General features: G+C 33.1%; 1 protein-coding gene across 1 annotated transcript in view; it reads left to right on the top strand.

The window, feature by feature from the left end:
* Positions 1-27,553, top strand: part of RPGRIP1L (RPGRIP1 like) — an 80,750-nt gene extending 53,197 nt beyond the window's left edge. Inside the window, exons 23-26 of the mRNA XM_050904043.1 lie at positions 9,338-9,521; positions 15,441-15,525; positions 22,521-22,654; positions 26,061-27,553. Coding sequence (XP_050760000.1) covers positions 9,338-9,521; positions 15,441-15,525; positions 22,521-22,654; positions 26,061-26,164 — 507 coding nt within the window. The 3' untranslated portion in view covers positions 26,165-27,553. The remainder of the gene's footprint in view (positions 1-9,337; positions 9,522-15,440; positions 15,526-22,520; positions 22,655-26,060) is intronic.
* The last annotated feature ends 253 nt before the right edge of the window (positions 27,554-27,806 follow it).

Raw genomic sequence — 27,806 nt, 5'->3', positions numbered from 1 at the left:
CTGAATTCAAATTTGTCCTGCACAAAATTTCCCTAACGAAAGATAACTATTGTAATATGAATGTCTAAAGAACTTAGTCTTGTTATTCATTCCCACCTGTTGCCTTTATGTGGGAAAATGTGCTTTTCTGCTTCTTCCAGTGCTTTCTGAGGAAGGGGAGGATAACTTCACTTGTTAAGGCCTGTAGTAAATCTACAATGCTTAGCTACCCACTGTGTTTCATCCCAGTATGTTGACTTGATTGAATGTTGTTGAAATGGCAATTGCATAAGCTTGAGGTTGTCAATAACTTACAAACCTTGCATATATTTTCTAGTTCATCCACATAGATTTCTTTTTGTTCCTGACTTCCCAAGAGTTTTAGAACTGAACATCAGTTTTCAATAAAGTTTGTACATGTACAGTATCCAATCACTTCAGTGTACTACTTTTTCTATTTTTATTTGTGGGCTTGTACAGTAATGATATTCTCTTGACTTGTTCTTACAACCAGCAATTAATGAGCATGAAGTCATATATACAAAATAACACAGCATAATACAAATTTGGAAAATTTACTTTGAACAGTATTTCAATAGTATAGTTCTCTAAAAAAATAAGAATATTTCATATGTTTAGATCTAACATTGACTGAACAATCTTAAAAAATGTAAAACTAGCACTTAAAATGGATTATAATATTTCTAACAGTTAATACCTCTCTGGTCTGTCTTAGCCTTCTTTTAAAGGACCAGGGTGTACTTTTATATCTTATCAGTCTTAACTTTTTTTAATGTTCTGCAGTGTGATATACTAGAGGTAGTTTGATTTATTTTTTTTTTTTTTAATCCTTTTTTCAAGGCTGTGTGACATCTTACAAAGTAACTAGCAACAAGAAGCAATGCTTCGTATGAGAAATATTGCTCCTTTTTTTTTTTTTTAAGTTGTAGAAGGGATTTAGAAATGCTATCACTTATATAGGCTGCAGAAAGATACAGAAGGTACTTTTGAAGACAGAATTGCATTGTTTATATGTAAAATGTTAAAAAAATGTTTCACCTGTTTGAGAACTAAAATGAGTACTACTCATCACCATTAAGTCAAACTATAATATGGTTGATCTATACATTTCTAGTCATCCTATATTTTATTTTATCAAAATTATTTAAGAACACTTCTGAGAGGATTTTGAGTGTAGATTCATTTCAGGTTCATTAATTTCTACCTCTCTCCATTGATCTGTTCCTTTGGTAACAAAGTGCATGTTCAAGAAGGGTAGATAAGACAACAAAAGCTATAAACTATTAAGGCAACATGTTTGATACAAATTGGATTTTAAAAATAGGCATTGGTATATTTGAAATCTTGGGTTAATTATAGAATACAATGTGAAAATTGTGATTGAATTTGTATTTTTTTAAGATTAAAAATCACTGCCTTTTATCTTTTGAGATAAATATCCTGCTAGTAATCAAACACTGTAAATAAGACTTGTGATTTTTAGAGATCGTTATGCTAATTATCCTATAAATCTGAGTTGTATGCCAAACTGTTTAAGCCATTTAAGATCATACTGTTTCTTTTTTGCATGTTGCAAATTAGACAGTTCATGGTTATTTCTTAGATATGTTGATCGTAAAGGGTATCTAACAGATTTTCCAGTACTTAGCTGTACCACTTGCTTCTTTCTCTTTTCTTCTTGTCTATGATGTATAATTAATCATAGATTACTTCATTTTGTTTCATTTCATTTACAACATTTATGAGCTTCACTTTGTCGGTATGAAATGCTTGTCCCCTTCTTTCCTTTCCAAAGTGGCGTAATTAGTGTTAGCATCTTTTTTAACAGGCTACATAAAGTTTAGTGGCTGGATTAAATCAAGTCATTAACATAATGTGCTATACAATTTGCCCCTATCTCTTTTCGCTTCCAGTACATCAAAGTGCCACAGAGTGCCAGTGTAATTGGGCCTTGCTAGCTTGTCAGGTTCAGTCAGGCTGATGGCTGCTGCTTTTACTAAAAAGCTTCCAGGCATGATAATTAATAGAGAAAAGAAGTCTGAGAAATGTAAAAGTTTGGACAGTTCTCTATGAATATTTCATACATTTGAATAATCAGAAGTTAACATTATCAATTTGATGTATAATACATTGATTAAAAGCCTTGTTTCAGATCCTCAAAATAGACATCAAAACTGGGAATTTGCATTTTCTTTGGCATGGTCTTTATATTTAAAAAAAAAAAAAAATTCTCTTCCATCCCCTCCTCCCTTTCACCCCCATTTCTATACTTTATCCTTACTGGAGATAATATAGCATTCAATTATCACAATAAAATTTACTGCTGTCAGCTTCCAAGTTGTCTTAAAATGTGCCCATAAGGCAATTACTGGCAAAACCAATTTATTCGATGGTGGTCCTGTTTTTTCTATAGGTGTGTTTATGTCTCTCTTTTTTTTTTTTTTTTTTTTTTTTCCCCCAGGTACTGTGAATTCATTATCTTGCAGTAATAGCAGTTTATTGAAAACTATTATCAGTTCCTGTAAATTAAGATCTTGGGGTCTAATTAATTTTGACATAAAAATCTCTCTTAAACACCATTAAAAAGCAATACCAATTGCTTGTAGTTCTGCTGGTCAATGAAACGTGTTTGTGCAAAAGTGGGAAGATGTAAAGCACAAACTTATGTATAGCAAAGCAATAAATACCTTTCCTTTTATTATGCCTTTTTTGTACAATCACTTGAATAGTGCATTTCCTCCTATGAGATATCTGCATTCATTGAAAAAAAGAAAATTATTTGGACATTGTAATGCAATTTTAAATTTTGGCTGTCTTGACTACTCTTTACATTTATTTTCTGCAGAACTTGAGTACCTTTGGTGTACTTGAGGGAGATTTCTGAGTGCTCAATGCTTTTCTTAAACTGGCTTGTTCTGTGAATATCTAATCTGAATTTAGAGAACTAAAACTTTAGGTTTTGGTTTTACCCTGTGTTGCTCAGTTGGCTTGATTCTACTGTGCCAGAAATACTAATCCTTTGTATTCTCTTAGTCTTGTCTAGATCTAACCTTAGTTGCTTTGTGCTTTTCTTCTATAAGAAACTGGGGAAGTGAAAGTGCTGCACCAGCATATTTAATAAAACAAGAAATAAAATTCATGAAACAGAACTATCTTATCAGAGTAAGATAAAAGTAACTTTTTAAAGCTTTAGAGTCAGTATTTTCAAAGACTACTGATGGTCTAAGATTAAAAAGGAGCTTTTGCCATTCTCCATCTTTAAGGTGATTGTTTGCTATTACGGTCACTATTAGACAGGAAATAAAGTACTAGAGAGAAAGTTTGAAGAATCCAGGAAAGACCTAAGTTCTCTATCTCTATCCACTGATAAAGTTTGAGATGACAGTAGTTTGAATAGGCAGTACACTGAAATGATGGATTTACAATTTCTAGCACTTGTCAAATATACTTTGAAGTAATAATTAGAAGTATGTACAACAAGCCGTCATTCTTGATGGAAGAACTGAAAGAAGAGGGAGAAATAATAGCAAAAAAAACCCCAAACACCAGCTTTTAAAATGATTCAAAACAACAGAATCTTAAGTCATTAGGTAACCCATTACTTTTTAGGTGACAAATAAAACTAACTAGTCAGAATATTAAATTAAGTAGAAAGTCAGATTTAAGGCTGAGCGGATAAGTGCACAGGAAAAGCATCAAGAGGAGCCATTTTCAACCTAGCTGGTGATATTTTTTGTGGTTATGAATATGAATGCTCCTCAGGTGCTTACTTGAGAAGACTATATTTATCAGAGCTCATTGCCAGGGAAGTAAGTTATGATGACTTCACAAGTAGAAAGGAGTATTTTTCTAACTGGAGGTCTAAAAAAGCAAAGGATGGGATTTGAAACTAAATTTGAGTTTTGATTAGCTGCGATATATATCACCAAGCATAATTTTTTTCACACTGTGGGTAGTATGAGAGAGAATCAAATTCCATTCATTTTTGCATGTCTGTATTGTCCCCACACAATACTATAATGGCAGGGGGGGACACAGTATCAAATGTTAAGTATTAAAGCTCTAAATAAAAAGAACAGCTGTGTTAAAAATGTGCAGTTTGATATATTTTTTTCACTACAGATGCACTCTTAAATGACAATGCTATACTGATACTTCTGCTTTCTTCCTATACTAAGGGTTTTTTTTTCTAAATGGTTTAACTTTCAAATACAGATTTTCAAAATGTAATTTCTTTTTTTAATCAAACCAGAAGTGTGTGATCTACATATAGAAAAATACATGCATACATATATGTAAAAGCAGAAATCCTATTATATTTGTCTTTGTTTAGTTTTTTACATAATACTGCTACTTATTTCATCTTATTTCTGTAACTTAAATGTTGATGTGTATTAGCATACCAAAAATGTACAGAGTGAGACCTCTTTTTATCAAGAAATTTTCTGTCTTTCATGCTTATTTACTTAAGGATCATGCTTCCTTTTGAAATGAAAGGTAATTGTAAGTTTACAGAGCATTTGAATTATTTAATTGTGTGACTAGTTGGTACTGATGTAGCTAACCGGCTTTGAGATTTGATAAAGTTGGTATTTGTTTTTTATTTTATCTGGTGGTACAATCAATCAGTTTAAACACTAAAAAAATGAAGTCTCCTCTTTGAGATAGTCTGCAGTAGAGAGAGGTGTAGCTTAGTTCAGGACTGTAACAATATTGCTTATGTAGCCTTCCCCACCTCTTGGGGAGAAAATAAAACTCAGACTTAAGGAAGTTTGTATCTCACCAGTCAAACAGCTCCAGATATATCTACTTTTTTGTATTTATTCATCCCTAGAAACAGTTTATCTTTAAAAGCTGTTAGTTGAGCCAATGCCACAGGCAAGTTGCAAAACCAAATCTTTAAAAACAGTTCAACTTCAGGAGAAACATTGAACAATTTTTTGTTTATTCTTCAGAAAGTGTGGGGGAGGCAAGCGATTTGAAGGGAAGAAAGTATATTATTCAAGTGATCAAAAGTTGTATTATGAGCAAAGTGCAAATGTGACTAAGTTCAGATGTATAGTTGTCATGGTCGTGGTGGGAAAGCTTCACATCCCTCAAGAACGTAGTATTTTCTGAAATGTTTGGTGTTTTATACTGAATTAGAAATTGTCTTTTCTGAAAAAAATCAATGCATTGATGGGTATGTTACAGATTCGCATAGAAGAGGCAATATCTCATCATTGAATTGTCTCAAGCTGTAGCAAGTAATTCGTGCCTTTGAAGATATTAAAGATTAATTCATGCACTGAAAATGATGAATTTGGACTCTGCACTAGATAAAATAGCAGCAGCCAGAGACGTACTCATTGTTACAAATAGATTTTTTGTTTAATGTGTTCTTAATTCTAGACAGAGCTGAAGGGATTGCATCGAACCTTATTATGGTGCTAACCTTGTGCCATTGTGTTCTCCTCTGAGCACATGGCAAAAACAGTGATGCTGGGGGAAGATTATATGTGCCTTTCCCTCCTTCACAGTAAATCTGACTCCAAAAGAGCTATTGGACAAGGAGAGATCTCTTTGCCCCAGGTCTCAGGGAGAGTCTAAAGTGCATGCACTTTTGTAAGTCCCATCCATTTGGAGAAGGAACAGGGAGCATTTCCATATCCCTCTTTCTGTTCTCACATCTACACCATTGTGGGGAAAATCTAAAAATAGAAGATGTTGTTCCTAACATGAAAAGTCACTGCATACAGTTAAGGACTAGAGTAATTTTTTGTAATATGTATTTTTATGTATATATGTAAGACGGTGACCTGTTAATCATAATTACTCAATGAGTAATGTTTGTGTCTCTGAACAGTTAAATTAGATTGACATTCCTGTGATAGCATTCCTTTGCAGCTCTGTTCTGACATTGTTAATGGAACGATCACAGGAATTTGGCACTTGATAGAGGAAGAGGATGATTTCTCATTCACTAAATATATTTGTCAATCAAGTAACATTGATGGTGATTGAAGTATTGATAGCAAATGGATGATTACTTGTGATTATTGGACAATAGCTTATAGTTTATCTGATGTGCTCTCTGCATGAAATAGAAGGGAACAAGTGAATAAGTGGACTGTGGAAATAAATACATAAAATATTGAGGAGTAAAGCATAAATATTTTTGAGCATTGGTAAAGATAGGATTCAAGTTGATCTTACGGGTTAGAAGTTTCCTTTGAGTTTTTCAAGGGCAATATATTAGTTAAAACTGTGAATGTAAAAAATAGGAACATTGTTTACATTGTTCCTATAAGCAAGGCATTTTCAATGCCTCTGTTCTATGCAGAAAGCACAAACTTTTTTTGTAAAACACTTAATTCTGTGGGATACTATTGTGGACCATTTGAGTCAATTGGAATTTTATTATTCACATCAAAGTCTTAGCGTTTTATTGTGACCAAAAAGAAATCGAAATATGGAATATACAGCTTCTTGAAGATGGCAGTCAAGACTTTTTCTGGAATTAAAAAAAGCTTTTTTAATCTTAGAAATCAGAAAGGTGAGAAAAGTTATGTTGAGACTTCAAATTCTGATGTAATATCCAGTGCATTTAGTACTTAACCTAATCCTAAAGCTTGTTGAAGGAGTTCAGTGATTCTTCCAAATCTCTGGGTAGCGTTAATTACAAAGAGTCAATAATAAATGGTAAAGAAAGAATATTGACATAGATTAAGTATCTTGCCCATGTTTTGTTTTCCTCACTTGAAATGAAAGCACTGAACCAGTTTCTCAGAGACAGTCTTTGAAAGCATTTAGTATTCTTTGTTTTAATACGTGTCCAGTCTCTCTGTTAGAGGAAATTTCATATTATATTTTGGTTTAAATACTAAATTTAAAGACTAATTTTATTCCCATCAAAGTAGAATGATTTGTGGGAATTAATTTGTCATGACAAACTATCCATTTTTCACTTGAATAGTACCTAATAAATGAGACTAAGGCTTAAAAAAAAAACAACTTAGGAGAAGATTTAAATAACATACTTCACTCTGCATCATAGAAATATAAATGGTTGTTTAAAAATTAATTCCTGTCATATATTGGATGCTACATATATTTTCAGCATGGCTACATAATATGAGCATTTTTGTATTAGTAGTGAAATATGACATGCTAGCTATGCTGTTCTTAAGCAGTTCTGTATTTTTTATTTGTAAATATCTTTTTTTAATCAGCTTGTGTTCTCCTTTGTATATGCTGTATTCATGTTTAATATTAATAAAACCAGGCCTTAAGATATTCTTGACTGTTAAGATCTAAAGTAATTTATTATTTTTTCTTACAATTTTCTAATAGTATGACTCTGTTATTTGCTTCCTTATAAGTTAGAAAGCAGAATACCTGGATTTACCCTGCTATCATTGAAAAACTGTAATATTCTTTGCCTACAGTATGCAATTACAGGTGTTAAATATGTCAAACAAATTTTAAGATATGTAAAAGGAATACTTTATAATACAGGTTATTGTATTTGGACTTGATTCATAAACTACTGTCTGTGTACAAACTAGTCTGACATAGCTGCTAAATACTTTGGGGTGAACAAAACCACTCAGCATATCACTTTAAATACAGATGCTAATACATCTGTTCAGTGCAAGAAGAAAAGAGTTGTTTCTGAAGTAAAATTAGACAATAGAGCCAATTTCATTTTTTATGCATGTGAATGTAGAGTGCTTGAGGTTATTAGTTGAAACTGAGTAACCTTTCCAGGCTTTCATCTCTTTCTTTTCAAATTTGAATATGAAAAGCATATTCAAGTCAAAGACCATCACTTTAATGACATTTGGCAGTCATTTGATTTATTAGATTTTAGAAAAAAAAATTTCCTTTAAATATTTCATCATTCTATGCTAATCCCAGTAATATTGCCAGCTGAAGCCGTGTACCTGTATTAGTGGAGACAGAATGGTGTGGAATTTTCTCTGTCATCCTAGTAAAATTTCCATGAATCTACTGAATAATAAAACAACCTTATTGAAATATTCAGATTTGGGTTTTTAGTTAAAGTGTCTTAGGATACATAATAAAAGGAAATGTCTTTTGAAAGGAGGGGGTAAAATTACTTCATCAAATATTGAAAGGGCTTGACAGCAATGGAAATTGTTCTATATGATTGATATTTTTACAATAGGATACACCTGTTTTTCAGTTTGATTAATTATATAATTTGCTTGGAAAAATATAAGCTATCTCCATAATAAATTAAAATACTGACTTGCAGGTCTAACACTGAATCTAGAAAGCTAATCTTTTGAATATAATTTATTGCTTCAAGTGATTTAAGTTTACAATCAAAAATTGTCAAAATATTTCCATATAGAGGAAATATTTTTAATAAAGTTATGAACTTGAAATGAAAAGAAGTAAAAAAAAATTTTTTTACATTTCTAAACTCCAGCGTGTTCTGTTTGCTCTTTGAAGAATCTCATCTTTGAATGCTCACCTATGTACTCCAATTTTGAAACCATAGTGGCTTTTCTTTCTTTGAATTACAGAGTTACCTAGGGAAATATTTGTGACTCTTTCTGTCGAGTCTGACATTCCCACTTAAATACATAAAGCTTATTAAAATTTATCCATATGCAAATAATATAGACTTCGCCGAACAGTATGAAACAATTTCATATAAGCAACAGAAAAATGTCATTTTAGTTAAAGATAAGAAGAAAAGGCTCTGGTGAAGAACAATTGGGATATTACTTTTATTATCATATTGTTAATTTTAACTTTCAAATGTATATTTGATTTAAGTAGAAAAGTTCAGTATATGAAATTGAATTCCATATAAATACAATGTTACTTTACATGTCTAACTACTTTGTGACTTGACGGATTTTTATTGAACTATTTGTAGTATAGTCTGCAGTAGGCACTGAGTAACAATTCTCTCTCATTTGGAAAACTTTGGTACTTAATATTACTGAGACTACTTAAAGCAGTTAAAGGATCAAGATACAAATCACTTTGCTGTGTAGCTAAAAATAATGGCAACTGAAATGTGTGGTTCAGATATCATTTGTACATGAAGACAACCTTAACCTAATCTTCTCCAGCAGAGTATGACTATTGCAAAAGTATTTTCAACACCAAATGTAAATCAGTATCTGTTGTAACAATATTCTTAACTACAAACTCTGGGGCTTTAGAATCTCATTGTGTCTATGTCAAAATCAATCAATCAGCGTTAACCATACAAAATAGCCAATGATTTACATGTATATTTGTTTGTTTGTTTTGTGTTAACACTTCAAGAAACACAAAATAATTTGTATTATGTTTGTGCTTTGTTTTTAAATAGGCAGCTGAAAAAATCCGGATTGAAATTATATCGCTCAGTCTTACTGAGTCACGAATTGCATCAGATGAAACAATACAGCAGCTGTTTGTAGAATGCAGATTATACAATTTCCTTGCAGAGGAGACCCCACTGTCACTTCCAAAACCAACAAGTGGTCAGAGGATTCACTATAACTATAGCAATGGTAAGTATGATGTATTCCTGAGCAGGCTTGTTTCTTCTATTGAATTTTGTCTTATGAAAATGCCTGCCAATAAAGCCTACTTCCTCTATATATTATAGTTGCATTTATCTGTGTACCAATTGTATTTGTCTATTTCCCAAATATTTTAGGAAATATTAAAGGTGTTTTTTAAGAAATGAGGTAAGGATGCAATCATCAAGTATAAAATTCATTATTGAAGTAGGCTTGCGTATGAAATGGTAACCTTACAATATATTTAAATATGCTGCTAGCACATACATTTTAAAATTAGGCTATACATAACTAAAATTTATGTATTCTTTTTAAAAGAACATGATGAACTGATTTCTCTATTGGTACATGACGATAAAAAAACATTCCATGTAACCGTGTACAACTAAAATACAGTTGAAAAGAGAACATATGTAATTGGACTTGATCATCACTTGGGAATACTCGGTGTTCCTTTAATAAGAACTTTTTGAAATAGGAAATTATTCAGCCATGTTTAATACTAATAAATTGCGATTTACTTCATAATACTTAATCCTGCATGTTCCATATGCTATTCTCTAATAAATGAACATTTGACAATACTTTATGTCAATACACAATGTAATTTACACTAATAGCATACATAGAACTATTGTAATAATTGATAATTCTCTTGTTAATTATTTTCCCAGCTATTTCATAGTATTTCAATTATTCATTAACACTTTTTTTTCCTGTTAAAGTCTATTTCATTTAAGATTCAGTCTAGAGTGCTTCATGTTGTCTTGGACTTTAAGCATTGCATTTTTAGCTGAGAGTATCCTGGAGCAGGTGAATCATTTTGCTGTTGGTGACACACCATTAATACAGACATTCAAATTAAGCGTTCTTTTAAAAATAATTTTGTAAAAGTGGCTTTGCAAAAGTGGTGTCACAGTCAGATCTTTAAAATTGCTACCATCTAGAAACCTGATTTTAGGAGACTTGCCAAACGATATACTCATTTATGTCCTCCTAATACTCATAAACTATTGGATTACCCCATAGTTGAAGACTGAAATCCCTTGTAGATGTCACATCAACTGGGACTGCCCATTTGAGAGAGAATATAGAGGACAGGGCACAATGTGTTAACTTCTGTGACTCTGAGAAAGACAGTAATCTTTGTAAGGCTTTAGGAAAAAAAGCAAAACAAAACTATAAAAACTAATAGCACTGCAAACTCTTTCATTCACTGAGGCTTACTTCCATTCAAAGAAATGGGATTTCTGGCATCATATACTAAATGAGACATCAGATAAGTAAGAGGTCTTTTTATGAGCTGAACAATATTCATCTTCCTAGCTGCTGTAAACACTTTTCCAAATGTTCTAGATAGGCAGACATAATTGAAATAAATTTTTTAAAACCTCATTGAAATAAGACCATAAGCCAATAAAAGCTATTTAACACTTTTAATTTCTCTTGCTTCTTGAATTCTCATTGCTTTGAATATAAGAAGCATTCAGAAGGTATAAAAATTCTTACACGATATTCTGATTCCTGTGCATATTGGGTATCGTCTAAGCATAATATTAGTTTTTTAAGTATTGACTCTGCAAAGTTAAACTAGCAAAACACAGCAAAGTTATGATGAATACAGAATGAAATTTCAGACTCTTAAGACAATTATGAAACTTAAATATATTTCAAGCTGTGATATTTGAAAATAGTACCATGCTTTGTAGAGACTGTAATTCATAAGGCTTTTCAATCTGGTAGTGCTGTATGATATTATGTCTGCTAGTCAAAACCTGGCTTCATAACTTTGATTTTTCTATTTGCTACTTAAGTATCGAATATAGAACTGTTTAAACTTTAAAATATCCTAACGAATCAATATCAAAAGGTGGTTTTGGTCTTAATTGCTTCAGGACTGTATTCTGCAGCATAATACTAATGTGGCTGTTATTTGCAGAATTTTGCTTAGGTAATTGGTCATCTAATTTCTACTTAAGATTAGATTTGCATATAGGGGGAAAATAACCTAATGAGTCTGCTTTTTGATAACGTCAGTTGGAAAGCCAGTAAGATAATAGTAATGAAATCTGCGTGTGTGTTTACTATAGCTTTACTGCATCTCTTATTCATGTCTAATTAGATTTGAGTATGTTGAATACTTGAGGTTAATTGAATATTTTCTTTAATAAAAATGAGATTTGCGTGGGTAGAAAGAAGTTTACTTTGACCTGAGAAGGAGACTAATAGTCTTCTACATTTTTGCATGGAGAAAAACAAAGTCCATAAGTAATCTAAAAAACCACGAATTCTTAAAAATAAAACATTTTATATTATTTATAACTGGAACAGCTTGACTGTTTTAAAAACATCTTAACTGATACAGAAGGCTCCATGAGATTCGTTGCTTAAAAAACATTTGAAGTTTTTCCATACCTTTTGCACATCCTTCACTGTCATTGCTTGACATGTAAGATACCAGAAGATTAACAGAATCTTGTTGAAAAACAATATAATAGAATTCCATTGATCTGGACATACAAGATTCTATGAATTTCCCTTTTTACAAGTGGTTAGAGCATGTAACTTGACATTAATTGTTTATTTTGGCTATGACTTTTTGACAAGGAATGGTTAGAAGATCATTTTCTTTCTTCAAAGGTCTTGGAACAGAAACTTGAATGGGAGGTTTATACACTCTAGGGTTATACCGCATAACTCGTGATGTCCCATGACATTAAGTGTTATATCTACTGATGGCCATACTGACCGAGGAGAGGAGCTGTTGTGTTCATTAGTGGTGGAAAGAGTTATTAGAATATCCAAGAATGCTTCCAAACACTACAGTCCCATAAATTCAAAGAAAGGTGGAACTTGCCAAATGGGGCTCACGCCATGACTCTGTCCTGTAATTTGGTAAAAAGGAAGGATTCTGATTTTTTTGATGGGGTTTGTTTTGGTATGGTTTGATTTTGATGTTAGGGTGTGTTACAGATCACAGTAAGCAATGAATTCATATTTTAACTTTTTAATGCAGTTTAAAAATGTGTGCTAGAAATTATTTATTTCCAGTTATGTCACAATATACGCTTTAAAGTGAATGTAATGGCAGTTTCACTGTCAGAAAAACATAGGGAAACTAGGTTTTGCTGCTGCTGCTGCTGCTGCTCCAAGCAAACAAAGCCCAGTCTCCCTCACATATAAATGTATCTATTGATATTTGACTCTTAATTTAAGTAAAATAAACATTTTTCTTGTCAAGGCCACAATTACCTAAATTACAAAGCTAAGGTTAGTTCATAAATGTTTTTAACAAAAAGCATTCATATTTTATTAAATATGAAAACTTAACTATAGAAGAAGAAGTAAGAAAGAAGTACAAGAAAGATTTATGAAATTTTGCAAAGATTTTATATGACACTTAACCAGAAAGCTTTCTCTCTTGAGTGAACGGGTAGTTATTTGAACAACTTGAAGTACAAGTGTAAGTAGACCAAAGGAAGAGAAGGTGGGGGAAAGATGATGGGGTTTATTTTTTATTAAAAATAAACTTCAGAAGATCCATATTCTAAAAGGTGGATTCCTCAGTATAACTCAACTCAAATGAAAATGTTAAGGCTTTGCATCAGAAAACATTGTTATACTTCTTTGTGTTTATTCCTTTTCTCCATTAAAGCTCAACACTGTGAGGCATTTTTTCTTCATCATTGTGATGAAACTCTGCTTCATCATGTAGTCATTTAGTTTTGTTAGAAAGTGAACTATGAAAAAAATATGCTATAACAGAACCAGCTATGTTAATGTTTGGAATTGCAGTGATTTTTAACAAGGTTCCAGGGTCATTGTAATCTTCAGGTTTTAGTGCTTCTTTAGGACAAACTTTAAAATTATCATTTTAGATGCAAACTGTCACAAGTTAATTTTGAATGATTTTTGCAATTAATTGGATAGAAATATGAGATGTTCCATGCCTTGGAGCAATGTTATAATTCTAAGTTCAGGCAGTACTAAGGGGTGATATGAAAGCATGTTATTCATCAGGATCTAAAAATATACTTTCGCTATGGTTAATCATTTTCCCCAGACTTGAATGGAGTTCTTGTGCTGAATGTTTTAGTTGCTAGTCTGAATTTTTCCATTGAGTGAAATGAATTCAAACTCTTTAGGTTTGTAAATAATTTCCATTTAAAATTGTTTTAGATACAGAATTAGTAAACTTAGGAAATTCCATTTGGAATGCTTATGGGAAAGGGAAGAATCTGTTGATGTGGCAGCTCCTTTGATGTTCTTTGGCTGTCCATCTGTCTCCCTGCTGCCTCCCCATCACTTCCTGTGGTGGCCCCAGGAGCACTTGGCCATGAGAGGAGCACATGTGGAAAGTCATCCACATGGCCAAAAGAATAGCAGATGGCAGTAACAGCTTCTTTTAACCTGTCTAAGACAGTAAGAATATTGTGGGCGGAAACTAAGGATTCCAAGATAGAGCACCAATGCTTTGCTTTCTGTTTGTAGATAAAAAGGTGTTAAATTGCAGATACCTTTGGTTGAATGATTCAGATATCAATCGTACTGGCTGTTTTCTGAAAGTAACTCATTTCTAATAGCGATTCTGCTGGCCAGGTAAGAGCTGAGGAGCAGCTTTGGAGAAAACTGGAGAACCAGTAGCTCTGGAAGGTGTGCTTCCTAGAAGGACTTCTATAGAGATATGTCCCTCAATAAATCCCTCTGCAAGGAATTAATTTGAGCCCCCTTATCTCTATTTCGTACTCCTGTATTCCAATACTCTCTGCTCCTTGGTAGAATTGGTAATTTCTGTTTATACAAATAAGTTTATTTTGGATAGTAGAAGACAGTAGGAAATATGTTAAACATTTCTGTCAGCACATAGGAGAAGGAAACCTTAATGTGATGTGGAGAGTGAAAAAGAGCTTTTTTGAGTATAGTGGCAGAGTAACTAGAAGAGAGTGAATATTAAAGATGTTGGAATTTAAAGACAGACATATTTCTAGCTCCTCCTCCTGCCCTCAAAAACAGATGAAAAATGTTCCCAAGAGCTATGTTTGTTCCTCAGAGGGTTATATTCATTCTAGTTCTGTCCTAGCAACATTTTTTCAGCTGCATTTCTTACTTTAAAAAAAAAAAAAGTAATTTCTTTAACGCTGTTTTTCAATTTTCACATCCTGAATTTTTATAATCTTTCGCAGTAGTTTACTGAGACTTACAGGCTGATACCCTTTGCAAGAAAGCAGCTACTTTCTTAATATAAGATGCTCAAAAACTTCTTAAAGAATTTCCTAAACCCCTGTTTCTCATTCTTTTATTGTTTTTTCCAAACCAAGGCTATTTTTCACTGTAGGTCATATTAATGGTACAAAAATTAAAAGCTGGTCCTTGTGTTTGTGTTGTAAATTAAAACAATAAAAGGCTTTCAGAGCACTCACACACACTCCCCAGGCTGTGGATTTTGTCCAGTCCATTGGTCTAGATGTTTCTTTTATTGAAATACTGTGGCAGGAAAGGAGGATTAAATTACTGAGGCTGTCAAAAAGGACAAGCACTCTGCCATACATTATCATTATCACTAGCTTCCTCAGTGGAAGAAAATGCAGTAAATCACTTCAAATACAAAGCAATAAAGACCACTGGCTTTTAAAATCATGACTGCTATTGCCATTAACAGAAAATGACAGCTATGTGGCATGCTTAGATGCTGCTTGTATCTTTTTTGACAGTGTGCACATAAACCTGCCAGTGACATGCCATTAGATCACCTGACTTTTCAAATTTCATTCTAACGTTGTTGCTTTTCCTTAGGAAAGACAAGGGAAATAAATGTTTACTTTTCTTTGTTCTTTTCTTCATGCTCTTTCTTCTAAAAGCTGAAAAACAATTGATAACGAATTATATTAATTCCGATTTGCTTTGCAGTGATATATGTGGATAAGGCAAATAATCATGCAAGAAGAGAGTATCTCAAGTCTATGCTTCTACAGCCAGATCTACATACTGACAGGTACATATTAGTGCTGAAAAACTCTATAAAAGGTCTTTGTAAATAATGTTTATGGTTTGCCTTGTTGTTTGACTTTATTGAGGAGGTATCCCTGAGAAGTTAATATATAACTAACTAGAGAAAACTTTGTTTCAGCTAGGGGTGATACCTACATTCTCATGTGGTGACTGATCTACATTTCTTCCCTGAGTAGGTTCGTGTGGCATGGAATATTGCAACCTCTCTTAATGTTGTTTTAGTGCTGTGTTTTCGTTTTGTTTTTTTAACAACCTTGTTTTGCAAAAGAGAGATTCTATCATCGGTATTCTATCAATAATGAATTTGAAAAGCACATATCTACTTAATGGTAGAGTAATACATCTGTTGCTTTCTGAATTCAGAGTACTAAAAGGAGTGCAAGAGCTCCAGAAAGTGTTCCTTGGCCCTAGAATTTCTAAAACCCTGTATATATATTGATGTAGCAGGCAGCTATTATATGAATACATATGAGAAAGAGTATAAATTAGTCTTGTCCAAGCTCATAATAATAAATTTGTTCTTATTCAAATTTTTTGATTGAGATAGCATGCGCATTACTTTGAGAGAATGAATAACATCCTTTGATTCTGTTTCCTCTTGAAGGTCAATCTTCATTAAAAGGGAACAATTATTAATTTAAAGATTCATTTAATTTGCAGAAGAGTAGAATACCTGCTGATTGTATTTGAAGTGTAGGAGTTACTTGTAAATCTTTTAAATACGTATTTATTCACAAATCACAGATTCACTCTGCAGTAAGAAAGAGAGTGATCTCTCTTCATTCCATTTCCTTCTAAAGCTGAGTTTCATGTCTTGGCCAGAAAACGGATTTTACTGGAATGGAGCAGGGAGTACCATGAAATGATTACTTGTTGGGATGGAAGTATCATACCAAAACATTCTTAGGTTTGGAGATTTAAAAAAAAAAAAGAATAGTCTTAATAAGCAAGCAGAAGACTTATTTTACCATATACATTAGGAAAGTGGGTAGCATGTTCTACTAAGAATTTAACAATACTGAGGACAAAATATTCTTTTTTTCCTGAGGGATAATTCAGTGAAGGAAAATAGCTAGTTTGTGGGCTGCAATTTCACCTGTAAATACTTAGATATTTATAGTAAATATTTAACAAACCTAAGGTAAAAATAAGGTAAAATAACAGCAGCAAAGTTTTTCCCACAACAGAAGCATTCATCTTTTACGTGTGCCATCATGGTACTGTCCTCTGTGTTACTAGGTAGGTTGCTTTCTGCATTTATCAGTGTGTCTAGTTTGGTCTGTGGTGAAATGTCAGTTCTGTGTTGACTAAATAGCAAGGCAGGAAGTTCATCAGTAGTCTAGTTCCCCACTTTATCCTAGCAAGAGGACCACCAAGAAACAAAACTTATAGAAAGATTCTGCCTATACACCAAATGTTTTCAACTCTCTATGCATTTTAAACCTGGCCTAGTTATATCTTCAACACATGTTTTCTATCACAAGCCTTACAAACTAATATCAGAGCTTTTTCAGCTGAAACAGGAACTGAACTAAACTAATGCTTTAAAGCTCAGGAAACCAAATTATCAAGGATATAAATATCATTGAAAATTGCCTGCACATGGTTTAGCCTGACACTTTATTGATGTTTGTGCTAAGCCAGATTATAGGAGCATAGATAGCGTATTATGTATATTAGGTGGTGTATTAAGTTTTCAGGTGAACCTTCTCCCTGTCACAATAAATGTTGTTAGAAATGATACTCATAATGATTGGGTCAGTATTAGAACATAAATAAATAGATACATCACGTCCTATTTTTGTCTTCCAAAAGGAGAGTCACTTTAATGAATGTCCCATGAAAAAGATAAATATTCTCAGGTGTTAAAAGAGATATTAACATAATACATAAAATTACTGCTAAGCCAAAGTTGCAACTATAGCCTAATCCTATAGTTGAGACTGGAGCCAGCTTGGCCCTGAAAATAATGTATTTGACAGCTTTATACTCTTTTAGTTTATACTTACAAATAAATAAATGTAGAATGACATGGCATTTATATGGGAAAGTATGTTTATTTCATAGAATCATAGAATCATTTAGGTTGGAAAAGACCTTTAAGATCATCAAGTCCAATCGTAAACCTAACACTGCCAAGTCCACCACTAAACCATGTCCCCAAGTGCCACATCTACACGTCTTTTAAATACCTCCAGGGATGGTGACTCCACCAGTTCCCTGGGCAGCCTGTTCCAATGCTTGACAACCCTTTTGGTGAAGAAATTTTTCCTAATATCCCATCTAAAATTTGTTGGGAGTGGGGTTTTACTGTTCATTAAAAGATAAGATTTCAAAACAAAGTTGATTTTTCTCTTTCAATTTCATTTCTTGATATGGAATCATTGTAAGCATTTATTAGAAATGTTGATTTTGGTTCCACATTTGAGTAAATGGCTTTAGTGGCAGAAAATGCAAGAATATTCAGTATTCAAGAAAATCGAGAAAATATGCTGCTAAATAGAATGATATAAAATCTAAAATATATGAGCATGAGGTAGTAGGAGACTAGGAAGACTGTTTGAAATCCTATTTAGGTTAGTAATTGTTGCATACCACAAAGATGGTTCTTCCCTTTTGACAAGCATCTTTGTCGTTATGTTTTCAGACGGACAATGTGTCTATCATAAATATGGAAATTGTGTTGGAACACTTGCTTTTTCTTATAGCTGTATTGTGTGACATGGGTAGCTTTTTTGTTTTGTTTCTTTTTCTGTATAATAGAGATTGAAGTTACATTCCTTATTTATGTTAGGAAGCTATACTTACGAATATTTGTAAAACTTTGCAAAAAAAAGGATACAAAATTGTTATTTTATTTTATCATCTGAACCACATATTTACTTACATGTTCAAGTCTTTAAATTGGTTAATAACAGGAGGCATTTCTAGCAGTCCATTTAACTTCTTTTAACTGTGTCATAGTTACCTTTTGTTCTTCATCCTGTTTGTATTCCACTGTTGCCTTTCAGCATTTTAACAGTGTAGAAGTTTGGGTCATATAGAGAAACTTACCTGATTCCTCATGCCAGATTGTACTTGCAATGCTTGCAGACCTGGCGGTAGAGTACATGTTTTTCTGACAAGTGTCAAAAGAGACATATGTGAAGAATGGAGGAATCCATTCTTCTAACAGTCACCCTGCTGTGAGAACAAGAGTGAACAGGTTTATGCAAGAGGTTTCCAGGCTGATCCTGACAGGTGCATCATTTCTTGGTAGGAAATGAGTCTTACTCCAAGAAACTGACTATATGAAGTCATTGTTCTCCAAAGTAACAAAATCTATGTATCCATGTTATAGGAGTATACAGCATGTGTACAGTGTTAGCTTCACATTGATACACTATACTAACACACAAGGTTTTCTCCTTGCTGCTTAAAAATGAGTGAGCTCTGGAATAAAGAATTAGAATCAAATTCGCCTACATCACAGCTTTTGTCCAGGCACTCTAAATTCCCTGCTCGTGATAACACCTTTAAGTGTCATGCTAACAACAACAATAAATATTTGTCCAGGTTTTTCTGCTTCATTGTAAAGCACATTTTAAGCTTAAGGCAATTACTATTTTTTTTTCACTTTTCTTTTGGCCCTTTATTAGTAGACAAGTTTCATTTAGTTCTCTAGCCTTTCTTGCAGTGGCTAGCAAATATCTTCCCACACAGTACTTTTCTCAGGATGTCAAGATTTCTTCTTATTCTGTCAGTAGGCATGGGATTCCCGCAAGGAAGTGAGTACTGATACCTGTTGTTATAGAAAAGAAATGTGGAAATGAGCTAGAGAGAAAGTCTAGGATCCTAGAGAGAAGTGTGGGAGAGGAATGCTATACATAGCTTTATTTATGTAAGAAATCCTAGTATGAATTTGATATTCCAACTTCCATCAAAGTTTCTTAGGTAAGTGAGGCAGTGTTAAGTAAGATGGGACACTAGCTGCACATTTGTACATTCTATGTTGAAGTAGAGTGAGGAGTCTGTTCATGTGCAGTATGTTCCAAGGCAATGTAAACTCTGTCTTTTTAGCCAGTTCAACCTGAAAACAAAACTCTTGCAATTTTTGGTAAATGAAGAAAACAAGTTAAAGCATACTGAATATCATATTTAAATATTTTCTAAACTTAAAGCATTTGTAATATTTTTAAAAAATACAAAAGTCAAAGTGATTGTGGTACCGTTCTTGCAGTCTACTAGTTGGAGTATTCCCATGGGATCCAGAGTTCAAATCTCCTCCTCTTGATTAGCAGCAAAGATTTAATCCAATATTACAATCTTTTAGGCATATTGGAACTATAAGGTGTTAGAAGTGCAGTTCTTTTGATCTGTTTTGTTGAAGCTTGCTCTATTCATTTAAAATACTTGCATATGATCTGAACCAGAAAGTGGACCAGTATGAATGACTCTCCACTTTGGCTATAAGGTACTGTCCCAAATGTTACTAGGCCTGCTTTTAGTTTATGCTTTAGTGAAAATTTTAGTAGTAGTTGGTAGCCTTCAGTGATAAAAATTAATCCAGCACTAATCTCCTCCTCTTCTATCACTGTCTTAACTGTTAAGCTGGTTTCTCCAATTGATTTGTTTTGACACTGAATCATAACAAAACAGATCTATTCCCAATACCCAACAGTTTTATCAGTTATTCTTACAATTTTTGATTTGTTTTTATTTCATTTAATATTTATCTTACACATCTAAGTATTTCTTTCTTTTTGATTGAGTTTTGGCAGTTCTGCTGCTGCTTAGCTCTGTGCCAGAATCTTAAGTTAGATCCATTATACTCATCAAGCCACCTGCTGTTAGAAATAGCTGTGACATTTTTCCTTTTTTGCCTCCAGAAAATTTTTTTAAAGACACATATTTTCAATAGGTGTCTGGTTTTAGTGACAAACAAATATTTATGTATATATTTTCTATAATAAATATTTGTTAGTAAGAGCCAAGCACAAAAATAAGCTACTATAAAAGCATATTGCAGTTGTTGTTATGTTTAAGGTCTTTTAGGAATATTTGATAATATTTTGTCTAAGATATCCTTTCCTGTAGACTAGGATTTTGTGCAATTTGATTGTTACTCATTTGGAATTATGCTTATTGCAACATTTTTAGGCTGTAAAGCTCACAAGCATTCACAGTTTAAACAACATTGCCAAGACATACCGAAAAAGTAGTTAGCTCTGAATTCCTGTCATTTTGTCAGTCTCAGTGTTTTTGGCCCCAACACAAGCCACTAACTCAAGTCAGCTCCAGCACAATAGTGGAATTATGTGTTTAAAAGAAAAGCCGTACTTGGATGCAATGAGTGTAATTTAAGTTCACAAAAGAAATGCAAATATTTTATATAGTTGTTGGGCTTAGATGTTTGGGATGGACAAACAGGCTGTGTTTATACAGCACAGTAAATACTCAAAGGCCTTTGTATCCAGGCTGTACTCACAGGTAGTTTTTTATGTGTAAAACAGGAACAGAATAATGAAGATAAAATATGAAATCTATTGGTCAGAGGGAACAAGTGCAGGACAAATTGCTGTGTAAGGTCCAACTTTAAATAATGAAGACACAAGACCACATTAGAAAGATACTCTTTCGAGAGAACTGCCTTTACGTTCCTGTTATTTTTGTGGAATGTGTTCTTGGCTAAAATATGCTCTCCAAGTATCTAAATGAGGTGTGAAAATTCTCAATAACTTTCAGCTAAATATTTTACACTTGGTGTTTGGAAATACTTGCTTCATTGAATATGGCTAGTATTTCTGATATCAGGAAAACATTTGATATGGTTTGTCTTTCTCAATTATTTATCTCATGTCTCCCGCACCACTCAATGTAAAGCCAAGAAAATGCATGGCTTAAAATTTACTAAGGCTAGATCTAAGTTATCAAGTAGTGCAGACCAGAGACACTCTAGCACAAAGCAGTTGTTGCTAATGGTCTGATATTCACAGTACATAGATTTTTAGGATGATTTTGAGAATTCAGAATACTAGTTGATCCTACTGACTGAATGTCTATTGCAGTGGAGTGCATTAGGGGTAGGTACTCCTGGAGCATATCTTCAGTTTAGTTTAGTCCAGGAATCCAATTAACGTGTTCCAAGACTACTATGCAAATAAAGCACCATAACTGGGGACAATTAAAAAGTTCTACTTCATAAGCATGCTCCACATCAAAGCTGAAATAATCATACAGGTTCATCTGATGTGGCCTGACTGAATTAAAGTAGTTGAACATTTTTAACAAGTTCGTGATATTAAAAGGTTTTAGCCAACAAAACATAATTACATTTAATCTAAACCTTCCATTATTGCTTATGAATTGTTTTTATTTCTTCACATCAAATAATTTTCATGGTATGGTCAACACAGTAAAAATCTAAAAAAACCAACCAACCAACCAAATCCTACAAAAAAACCCCGAACTATATTTTTAGATGTTTTATATAAATGAGTTTTGCTATAGAAGCCTCCAAGTACATAGATACCATCTTGATTTTTACCTATGGGGGGTAAATATAAAGAAATTAAGTGACTTGAACAATTGATTCAGCAGCTGAGCTAAACAAACTTACAGGTTTCAAATGTGAGAAAGTCTTTAATCCTTAGACTATTCTGCCTGTCACTGCCATATGAACAAGAATTGTGCCACAGGGTGGTGGGGAGGGGGGAGAAAAATGAAGCAATTCTATAAGCCTGCAGATCTGCGCTTACAACCTCTCTGTCCTAGTATTGCTAAATAATGCTAAAGAAGGAGGGAAGATTTAAAAGAAAGGGTCTCAGACTATTCTTGGTCATGGAAAATGTTGAATATAATTGATAAAGAGTTCTGGTTTATGCTTAACTGGTAAAATAGAGCGTGTTTTTTGCCTTTTTTTCTGGTTTTTGAGTTAATTTTCAACCCTTTTTGAAGGTAAAATATCTTCTTTTTTTGTTTGGTTTTTTTTATGCTTAGTCTACGCTTTACAGTGGTCAGTGATCCCCCAGAAGATGAACAGGATCTGGAATGTGAAGATATCGGTTTCGCTTATGTCAGTTTGAGAGAGATATTCCGGAAGCAAAGAGATATCATTGAGCAAGATATTGACGGTAGGTTTTAGAGATTACTTTCTTGTAACCTTTTGTAACCTAAAAATTATCTGTTGAATTTCTGCTTTTCTCTGCAAGCTTTACTGTGCAAGTAATTGTTTGACATTGTTTCAATAAGAAATTCTTTAATATTAACTAATGGCTTCCACATTTGTTTGCAAAAATATGCAAAAACTGTGTACTATTGTTATTCCTTAAAATCTGTTTAAAAACAAAACAGTTTTCCCAGCTCACAGTAATTAGTTTATAAAACCTAAGAACTTTCAGGACAAGTCCACTTACTATAATTCTCTATTTTGTACAACATACTTCATGCTAGTAAGACTATAAATATATTTTTTGTTATTAAAATTTATGTCAGTAATTCTGCATTGCTAATGTCTGTATCTTATTTGAAGTTATGTTATAACCCCCAGAGTACCTCAAGCTTGTGTCCTCCATATGAAACCTGTATCTGAGACAATATGAAATACTGGTGGCTTTGGTTAGGTATCAGTTTAGAGCAAGCATCCTTCTGTAACAGACTGTGACCAAACTTTCACTGTGGCTCATTAAAGCAAGGTGAGGTGAGTAGGAGGTGTGGAATCTTCCGTTTCCTGGGTCTTACGACAGCATTTTTATAACGCTGATAAGAAGACTCGAGAAGGCTACTCGGTCCTTTCATAGACAGTGAAGGAAAATATCCTCCTTGCTTAGACTTTCCTGTTCCCCAGAGTAGCAGGGACATGGTTATCAATGGTGCATTTTTCTCCTTACCTCTTCCTCTCCATCCTCTGTTCCCCATTGTGGTAAAGCTCAGTGAAGAAGCTGAGAGTATATCTGTTATAAAACAGTTAGTCCTCTGTAACGGTAAGTGAACCAGCTTGATTACTAGACACAGTGCACCCATGTTCACAAGGTACTCATTGCTATAGCAAGAATTCTAGTTAGCCCTAGTAGAATGCCAAGCTAATGTGACTTTGTGACTTCTACTGCTGTGTCTAATTACCATACCTTGAGTGATGGGGAGCTGAGTAGTGAGGGAAAGAAATGGGCTTTCTTATCCATTTCCATTATCATGCATGATTTGCATCCATGCTGTAGCTAAAATACTCAAAGTATGCATCAAAGTTCCAGGAACATGATAAGGAAAATTCTAAGAAGAATTAAATTTCCATACCCTGGAAAAATAAAACACAGATTTGATGCACTACTTACTGTGGCTGAACCACTTAATCTTTTCTCCACCAATAATTTTTCTCCACGTAGTTGTATGAAAGCACATCTCCTCCAAAAAGGTATTCCATAGTCTCTTACTGGAAAATTGTTTTTGTTCTGGATTTTATGGCCATAATTCCCATTTGATAAGATTGATTAGTGATATAAATATAATTTTGTACCCTTGAAAGTCACCTTTCACAAAACTCTTAAAACTCCAAATTATCATCTGAGATAATAATTATGACAGGAAGGACTGTTTTTTGTTACTAGTTGTTGTTCTGTCAGAAGGTAATCATTACTATGTAATGACAACTACCTCAATATTGTGAGAAGCATTTCTTCCTGTAACCACAAGACATTTGAACTAATTTTTACTTTATGTACATTATATCTATGAAAGTGACAGTAATAGATAGAAATACTTTTATTCTTATTCCTGTCCACACTTCTCCCCTTCCCTGCAGATGCTGTATAGTTTAGATGGTTTTTTTATTGCATGCATAACCATATTTTCTGAAAATTTAGAACTTTCAGAGAATTGAAATGAATTTTACGTTAATATATGTCAGATCATGGCAAAAGTAGAATATATCAGTATATTTTCTTGGACGAAGTCATTGTAAAAGGACCTGTTCTTAAGATCTGGTCACAGACTTCAATTAAATGTAACAGCACAATAAATAGAATTCCTAAATAATACTGTACATATTCTCTGAGGTTGATATTGATTTGAGACAAAAAGAATAAACCTAGACCCAGGGAAATTCATAGGACGCTACCACATGAAGATCTAATCATTCTTAAGTTAGATACCATAAACTTCCTTCATTCTTTTTGAGGACTGCAAGCATGTATCTATCTTGTTCCTTTCATTGCTGATTGTGTGAAAGTGGCCTACATGAAATGTGAAGCACTTAAGTGAATGGCTAAGCAAGAGGCTGGATGAAAAAGAGTATAGACAAGACATATAACAATATGTCTCAGAGATAACATGACAGTATTAAAACTGAGAAAACAGAATTAATATTATCTTCTGATATAATTAATGACAGTTATCCTACTGTTCTTATAAGTAAAAAGAATCATGTCCCCTAAAGTCTGCTCTTTAAGTTGACAGTTCACCGAGTGATTTCTCCAAGGATACACAAAATGATTTTGTATCTCTAAGAATAGCATCCAATCTGTCCTATAATAGCTCTAGCAACAAAGTAAATTGATGGAAGGTTTATCCCATATTTTTCCTTCTCCAAACCTCTTCTGAGCTGTCCCAGCAGCCTAGAAGTTGTAGCATGCTGTATCACTGCATGTCCCGGAGTACTTATCCCAGTTTATATAGTAAATACATAACCTTGCCATTTGTCTGCTGTATAATTTGCTTTGAAAAGATGTGCTGTCAAGATTATTTGTTTTTATTCAAATTCCTTCTAGAGTCATGTTAGGCAGCCTCATTGCTGTTTATGCAGGACTGGGAAAGAGCCTTATTTTTGACTGTTAGTAGCATGTTTTTAATCACAGCAGCAGAGATTGTGGCCCTCTGGGCTTACTTAAATACTGTAAAAGAGTGTAATTTTAAATCATGTTAGCTAATTTCTGTAAAATAGAAATTTTAAATACTACTTTAAAACCCACATACACAAAGATGAAGGTAGTTAAATAGTTTAGTCTAGGGGAAGTATCATCTTTGTCTACACTTCACTATTTTACAACACAGAAGCCTGGAATTAAAATAATTTTGCATTGTACCAACTGGAAAAAGACAATTTACTATTTAAATACTAATAACTGTCCAGGCTGATTTGGACCGGTCATACACACAGTGTAGAAAATGCATTAATCAGTATATTTTTTACTTAAAACTATTTATAAGTATGCATATATGTCTTTAATAGAGTTTGGAACATCTATATTTACGTATTGTGAAAAATAATTTATATAGGCAATTATCATACCGATAGTTTTCTTTATTTCAAAGTTAATTCCAACACTAATACTTTTATTGATGTACATTCTGGTTCTTAGAGTGCTCAGTTTCCAGTAGGCTGAGTGCCTGAACTGTAAGATTTCTTTTTTATTTATTTATTTATTCTCTCTTTTAAGCATATGCTAGGTGCCTTTTAATCTGTCCAAATGCTAAGGAAAATTATCAGAACAAAAGCAAAACCTTAAATGAAATTGCTAATGCTGTTTTCTGATGTTTCCTTTCTAGTTTTTGATTCACAAGATGATAGTGCAGTAATTGGAAAGCTCAAAGTAACAGTGGAAGCCCTCCATGCGCTGCGTTCAGTCTATGAGGAATGCAAAGATGACTAGGAGGCATGAAAGGGAAGTTTGCCTACAGAAGTTCCTTCTCCCAGTGTAAATACATGCTTGATAGTGCTTCAAAGATGAGATCTTTGTAATTCTTACAGTATATTTAATGTATAATTTATGTGAAAAGGACGCTTGATTTGTAGTTGTAAAGTTTTGTATACTTTTCAGTCTGTTTGTTTTTATATTTCCCCCCTAAGGCTAAGAATCTCTCCACAATGGACAACGTCTTGTAAATAATTAATACCTACATGATTGAATGATGTGCTTTATTTGCATTTTCAAGATTTTTTCCTGCATAAAACAGTAATAAAAATGCAAGTCAAATTTTTAATTTTTAATAAAAAAACCATAAGCCTTAGAAAACTGATTAAAAATACTTTTATGTTATCCCTAATCACCCCACTAAATGGAATGCCTGTGATTAGCCTCATTAAGAATTTTATACTGTGAAGATTTTATTAAAAGCAATATATGAAAATTACTTGGATTAATGTGTTAATCTGCCTCTTTAAAATGCTAATATCCATTTTATGCACATTAAATCTCAGTATGTGTTTTCTTTGATGCATGCAGTTCCTATCAATTAAATATAAAAAATGAGGCTAGTTGCAGGACTTATTAAATTACTGCAACCTTTTTTTTAAATAACTTTTACCCTTCTACTAACATTATAATCAGCTGTTTATGATTATCATGTTTTGAAGTAGGGGGAGGGCAGGCACAATCATTTTTCTGTACAGTAAAAGATTTACTTTCAGCCAACATCTGTCAAAGCAAAAAAGAAGCCATACAGTATCAGATTTTGCTTCACCTAGTTTGAGCTGTAGGGACAGGCAACTGTGTTTTCATTTGGGTTTTGTCACTTTTAGAACTTACATCAAACATATACAATGAATTGTTGTATCTGAATAACCCGTGTCTAGCTTGGAAAGTTAATTTTCCAGCTTTTAACCAATCTCAGCGAAGGATTTAATTGATATTTTTAATGGAGCTGTGAATCAATGCTGCAAAAGGATTGTCTCTTGAGAATGAGGATATAATACATTTCATTTTTTAATTTACTTTTTTATTTGTCATTTTCTTCAAAGGATTTTATAGGCTGTGCATTTCCACTGTTTGCAAACAGGCTATGTTTCTTCATAAGCATATGTAAAGTATTCAGAGAGATAAGTAATTTATTAAAATCTACCTAATTTGCCGTGATATATTAAATCTCTGCTTCAGTGATCACAGACCATTTCATTTAGAGAATTAGGCATTCCCTCTTTGTGTGATTAAAGCTCTGGAAAATGAGTTCTTTGCTCCTATTTGTGAACATTCAAAGCCTGCTAATGGCAAGAAGATGGAATAGATTATGAGACAATTCATTACAGTTCAACAGAAAAAAAACCCCGGCTATAATGCAGAAATGCAAGTATGAATATCTGCATATAGTTCGAACCATCTGTGCTCTAATGGCTTCAATAATGGCTCTTCGTCTTCAGTAGGCTTTGAAATGACATCCATACAATATTAATTTGTTGATGTACATTATGAGGCCAATGGAATGAATATATTCTGACCACAGAAATCTCTGAATTCCAACATGAACCGATGGTTGACTCCATTTTAGGGCCTACCATCTTCAGTAGTACTTCTCATC

Source organism: Gymnogyps californianus, chromosome 12, assembly GCF_018139145.2.
Source record: "Gymnogyps californianus isolate 813 chromosome 12, ASM1813914v2, whole genome shotgun sequence".
NCBI classification, from domain to species: domain Eukaryota; kingdom Metazoa; phylum Chordata; class Aves; order Accipitriformes; family Cathartidae; genus Gymnogyps; species Gymnogyps californianus.
Note: the sequence above shows the minus strand (reverse complement) of the source record. Positions and strands in the feature narration are given on the sequence as shown.